At 48.9% G+C, this 5,649-nt stretch overlaps 1 protein-coding gene across 1 annotated transcript in view; it reads left to right on the forward strand.

Moving 5' to 3' along the window:
* The first annotated feature begins 294 nt into the window (after nucleotides 1-294).
* Nucleotides 295-5,649, forward strand: part of PADI2 (peptidyl arginine deiminase, type II) — a 65,087-nt gene continuing 59,732 nt past the window's right edge. Inside the window, exon 1 of the mRNA XM_006883602.1 lies at nucleotides 295-457. Coding sequence (XP_006883664.1) covers nucleotides 366-457 — 92 coding nt within the window. The 5' untranslated portion in view covers nucleotides 295-365. The remainder of the gene's footprint in view (nucleotides 458-5,649) is intronic.

Consider the following 5,649-nt stretch of genomic DNA (forward strand, 5'->3'; position numbering starts at 1 on the left):
GCTCCTTAACACTATGTCGAGGAGATAAAGAGACAAGGAAATCAGGAGACTCCTTCTCCTCACTTAATTGGGCATGAAGGGGGAAAATAAACGAATGAGGAAATCAACACAGAAAGAGGGAACAGGCTGTGGCTGATCTCATCCAGACCGCAGGAGGGCGAGAAGAGCTGGGGGCGTGGCCACGCTTGACGGACAGCGCCGTGGCCCACTGGGGGAGCAGTGCGGCTAGATGCCCCGCCCCGCCAGCGGCAGGATAAGGCGGCGCGCTGTGCAGCGAAGGGCGCCGGGGCTGGAGCGGGTGCACCTGCGGCAGGTGGCGGGGCGCGATCACGGCCGAGCCGGCGAGGAGCCACAGTGCCAGGAAGATGCTGCGCGAGCGGACCGTGCGGCTGCAGTATGGCAGCCGCGTGGAGGCGGTGTACGTGCTGGGCACCTACCTCTGGACCGATGTGTACAGGTGAGCGGGCCTCTGCGCTGGCCCGAGACACCCTCCCAGACCCTGGGCCCCCCGCTGAGATCTAGATCCCCAGAAATTCTGGCAGCCCGAGCACGCACCCTGAGCTCCACCCAGGACTTAAGGATGTGGGCAGACTTCCCTTGGCTTGAGCTGTCCTTCATCTATCTCCAGGGCCCCGCGCCCAGAAATTCTAAGAACGCCTACCAGAAATCCTGACAGCCCCGAAATCTTGTGTCAGGCACCTCAAGATTCTGAGATCACATATGGGCATGCTGACACAGTCTCTGTACCTGCTCTCTCACCCCTGTTCTCCTGGCGCCTCTCCACTTCACCCTGTTCTTCCCAACTCCTGACTGTCTCCCAGGACAAAACTCAGTCCCCTTGACCCTGATTCTCCTGCTACTCTCTCTCCTTTTGCTTGCACATTTCTCTCTCTATAATCCCTTCTTCCATCCTACACCCTCCTTCTGCCCTCATCCTTCTGACTCACGACAACCCTCAGCCCAGCCCATCATCCCTGGAGCTTTTCTGGGGCCAAATAGGGCCAAGGGAGTGCTGTCAGAGTGATGGTATCTGACCCTGGGGGTTAATCAGGCTCCAGTTTCACATTTTGCAGGCTACTGGTGGTGACCTGTCCTCAGACATTGGCCATGCATTCCTTGTTCCCACATCCTTTCTCCTGACTTCAGCCTGGGCTCAGAGAGAGGTCCTCTCCCATGGGCTGAGGCCTGGAACTCCAGGTGCAGAGATGGGGTCCTTTTCAGAAGAACCAAAAAGCACCCCAATTCTGGATCCTAATCCCTCCCACTATTCTCTCAGCTCATGAACTGGGTGGAAGAGGGTTTATGGAACTTCTAAGAGCATAGGACTTGAGGTGGGGTAATTGAAGTTTGAGCCTAGAACTACTAACAGTCCCTCAGGACTAGACTAAGTCTGCTGACCCATCTGCCCATAGCTGTGGGACAAGGTCTGGTAAGGTGTGGCTAGTAGGGGTGGATTGGCAGGCAAAATCCACATGGAATGGTACTGAGGTTTTATTGTAGTTCTCTATTCCAGGCAGTTGAAATCTTTCCCATGGCTGGGTGAGAGGGGACAATACTGGGAGGAGGGGCCATGCAGGACTCAAAGATGGCATTGTATGCCAATGACCGTGGATGAGTCCCTGACCATTCTGTGCATTGAACTGAACTCACATGTAGGTGCTAACAAGGCTTATTGCTTCCAAATCATTCTGTCAGCTAGAGTTCAGAGTGTCCTGGCTTTTCTGGGTCCCCAGTGAACTCCATCTCTTTGTCCAGCCCCATTGTGTCACCTCCCGAGACCCTGACAACCCTGGCCAGCCAATCTCCTGCAACCATCACATTAAGACCACCAGACCCCAGCCAAGTATCTAACCCAGCCAAGCCTCCTGGAGGACCGCATGTAGTCACCTGACCTACTGACCTAACTGGGCTCCCAAGACCCGGGACCCTCTCCCTTCATCTATCCTTGGCCTCATCTTCAGCCACTCAAGCTCAGGGTGGACGGGGTGGTCTTCAGGGTCATAGCATAACAGCTGCATGTGGTCCAGGCCTCAGTGGTTGGCGAAGCCCTCCTCACTCCTTGCTCCCAGCTCTGAACTGAGAACTGCTGAGGAATAGGCCAGAAGCCAGGGCACTCTGAGCAACTCTAAGCCTCAGCTGTCACCATACCCGCCTGTTTGTTCACTGGGGCAGCCTGCAGGACTGGCACTGTGCTGGCTTTTCCCTCTGAGGTGGGGGAGGACCACACTTAGGCCCCTGGCCTCCCTGTGTCCTAGCACAGAGAGTCCAGCCAGGAGGGGACAGGGAGTGAGCAGGGGCAATAGGTTGATAGTTCCCTTTGTCCTCCTTCAAGATGCCAACCACCTGCACCTCCACCCCCACCTCCAATTAAGGGCCCCACCACCATCAGCGCCGGGCCAGCACTGCCCGAGACAGAATGCTAGCCACAAAGCCAAGTCTGTCGTTGTCACTTTTTTAGTAACCACACATTTTAATATTTTTTTTGCAGACATACATATGTATTTGTACAGAAATGAATTAGTAATATATAGAGTTAAAAGCTCAGGGCCCTTGAGTCAGTTACAAATCATGGCAACCCTCCATCATGCTTCTGAAGCTACACATCTTTAGGGCAAGAGATTGCCCCTCTTTTACCCTCAAGTGGCTGCTAGACTCCAACACTGACTTCTGTTACGGACTCAGATTGGTTTGTTTTGTTGTTTGTATTTTTTTTTGAGACAATGTATACTTTATTTGGTAATAACAGGTTTGAATATATTCTTTTTCCATTCATTCATTGTTACACATTTTCTTCTCTGTCCCCCTGCAACCCCCCAGTTTGCTTTTTTCTTTAGAAAAAAAGTTCTTTCATTGTTATACAGTCCCCCACCCACCCCACAGCCACTTTACTATGCAACTCTTAAGTTAAAGGAGTGAAATTCATTTCAATAGTATAGATTCTTTAAACCCAGTACTCACTTGATTGCACTTCACAGATACTGCGCTTTACACGGATTGAAGGTTTATATTATGGCAGCCTCGCAGCGAGTCTTGACAGCACAGTTTTTCCCACAGCATGTGCTCATGTCATGTCTCTGTGCCACGTTTTTGCTGCCACTGCGTCTCATACTTTCTCATAATGTCATTGTATTAATAATAGATTATAACTAAAACTAGCTCAATACTGTAAAGTCGGTTCCAACTCATACTAACGCTCAATGGGGTTTCCAAGTCTGTGACTTAAGGAGTAAGGAGTTGTGCTGCCAGACCAGAGGAAGGCAGTTCGAATCCATCAACTTCTCTGTGGGAAAGGATTGGACACTCTTCCTGTGCAATTTACGGCCTCTAAATTTCCACTAAAAAGTCAGCTATGAGTTGGTTACGATTCAATGGCACACACCACAACAGCAATAAAAAAATATTTATGGGAGGAGATTGCCAATCTTTCTCTCTCAAAGCACCTGGTGGATTTAAACTGCTGACCTGGTAACATAATGCACTACACCACCAGGGCTCCCTTGATAGGCCGCAATAGAGTATAAACATCACTTTTCAGTGCAGTGGAAAAACAAAAACTCATGTACTACTTTATTGAGATCTGGATCTGAGCCCACAAAACCTTTGAGGCATCCTTATATTTCTTTTTTGTTCTTTTTTATAATTTAAATTTATTATTAATTTCAGTAAAAATTTACAGAGACTTTAGATTTCCATTCACTCATTGTTGCACTTTTCTTCCCTCCCAATCCTCCACCCCAGTACACTACCCTCTTGGAAAAGTAAAAGACAAATTCTTTCATAGTTTTACAATCCCTCCCCCAAGTCCACTCCACTATGCAGCATTCGCTCTGGACTCCATCACAACAAAAATATCTAATGACATATCCCTTTTAAACAGTTTTCTCCCTCATCTGTTTCAATGCAGTATACTTTATTTAACCCATCTTTCTCAGTCTTCCCCCAACCCCAATGTCAGTCCTGTTTTACAACATTGGCACTATGTAGTATTTGTCCTTTTGTGACTGAGATACTTCACTCAGCATAATGTCCTCCAGAGTCACCCATTTTGAATAATATTGCATGAGTTCCTTGTTTTTCAACGCAGTGTAGTATTCCATTGTGTGAATATACCACAGCTTCTCTATCCATTTGTTTGTTGATAGGCACTTAGGTTGTTTCCTTTCATTGTGAACAAAGCTGCAATAAACATGGGTGTGCATGGCATGCTTATATTTCCAAACATTATTGCATCAATACCTAATCAGTATAAAAATTATCAACAGGATAAAAAACAAAAACAAAAAGTTATCAATAGGATTGTTTGCGTTCTTGTTTGTACTGAACGTTTGAAAATTGATATGTACCCTATTTATAGCACACTGCAGTAGAGACTAATCACATGTCAAGTGGTCATTAGGCACATGTGGTTAGCGTAGTGGCCAGTGTCGGGCTACAGCAGAGTGTCTCAACCTTTGAACTGCTTGCATTTGGGGCAAGATACTTCTTTGCCCATCCTGCGTGCTGTAGCCGCATCCCTGGCCTCTGTTCTCTAGATGCAGCACCTTCTTACTTGTGGCAGCCCAAATTATCTCCAGACATTGTCAGATGTTCCCTAGAGGGATGGAGACACAGCATCCGCTCTTGCTGAGAGTCACTGGTCAACAAGAAGGAAGACCCTTCTAAACTCAGGAGCCTGAGCTACAGCTGCTGCTCCTAATATCCATGCTCATATGAACTTTTGTCAGTGCCTATGACAGCAGGAAGTATTACTGAACACCTATGAACCAAAAGCATCAGCTCTTTTCATCCTTGCCACAGACGTTGGAGGTGGTCTGGGAGCACCTCATGTAATAGAAGAGGAAAGTGAGGCTCAGACAAGTGAAGCCATTTGCCTGATGTCAGGACTCAGGTGCACCGCTCTGACCTGCCTGCATCGCTTCCACTCTCCAAAAGGGCCACACACTAGATGCCCTAGAAAACTTCCCTTCCCAATTCAACCCTCAATGTCCAACCACATTCCAGTGAGCTCATCCCAGTCTAGACACTTGGGACCCCATGGGATGCCCCAGAACGTTCACACGGTCCTCAAGAAACATGATCTGGTGAGCCCTGGACCCAGTTAAGTAAGGAGTAGTGTCCGGGCCCCACCCTTCTTGAGTCCCGAAGGTGAGTGAGTGGCCTCCATCACTACCAAGACACACTGTCCTTTACCAAGGATTCCTGGCCCCTTCCTCCTCTCACACATACAGTAGGTCCTCACCTGCCTCATCCCACCAGAGACCCTCATGATTCCAGAAGAAACTTCCCCACAAGCATCTGCTCCCCTCCTTACAGACTGTGAGAGGCCCTCACGGTAAAGTTTCTCCTTGTTGTTGTTATGTGCTGTCGAGTCGCCTGCGACTCATAGCAACCCTATGTACAACAGCCCTAAACACTGCTCTGTCCTGTGCCAATCGCACTGTCTCTGACACTCCCATCCCAATTACCCCAGTCACTGAATCAATCCTCCTCATAGAGGGTCTTCCCCTCCTGCACTGTCCCTCCACCCTCCCAAGCATGATGTCTTTCACCAAGGACTGGTCTCTCCTTACAATGTGTCCAAAGTATGTTAGATGGAGCCTCAGAATCCTTGCCTCCAAGGAGCCACCCAGTTTAACCCTCTCCAGGATG

Source organism: Elephantulus edwardii, unplaced genomic scaffold, assembly GCF_000299155.1.
Source record: "Elephantulus edwardii isolate Elephantulus edwardi_28Jun2011 unplaced genomic scaffold, EleEdw1.0 scaffold00028, whole genome shotgun sequence".
Lineage (NCBI taxonomy): Eukaryota > Metazoa > Chordata > Mammalia > Macroscelidea > Macroscelididae > Elephantulus > Elephantulus edwardii.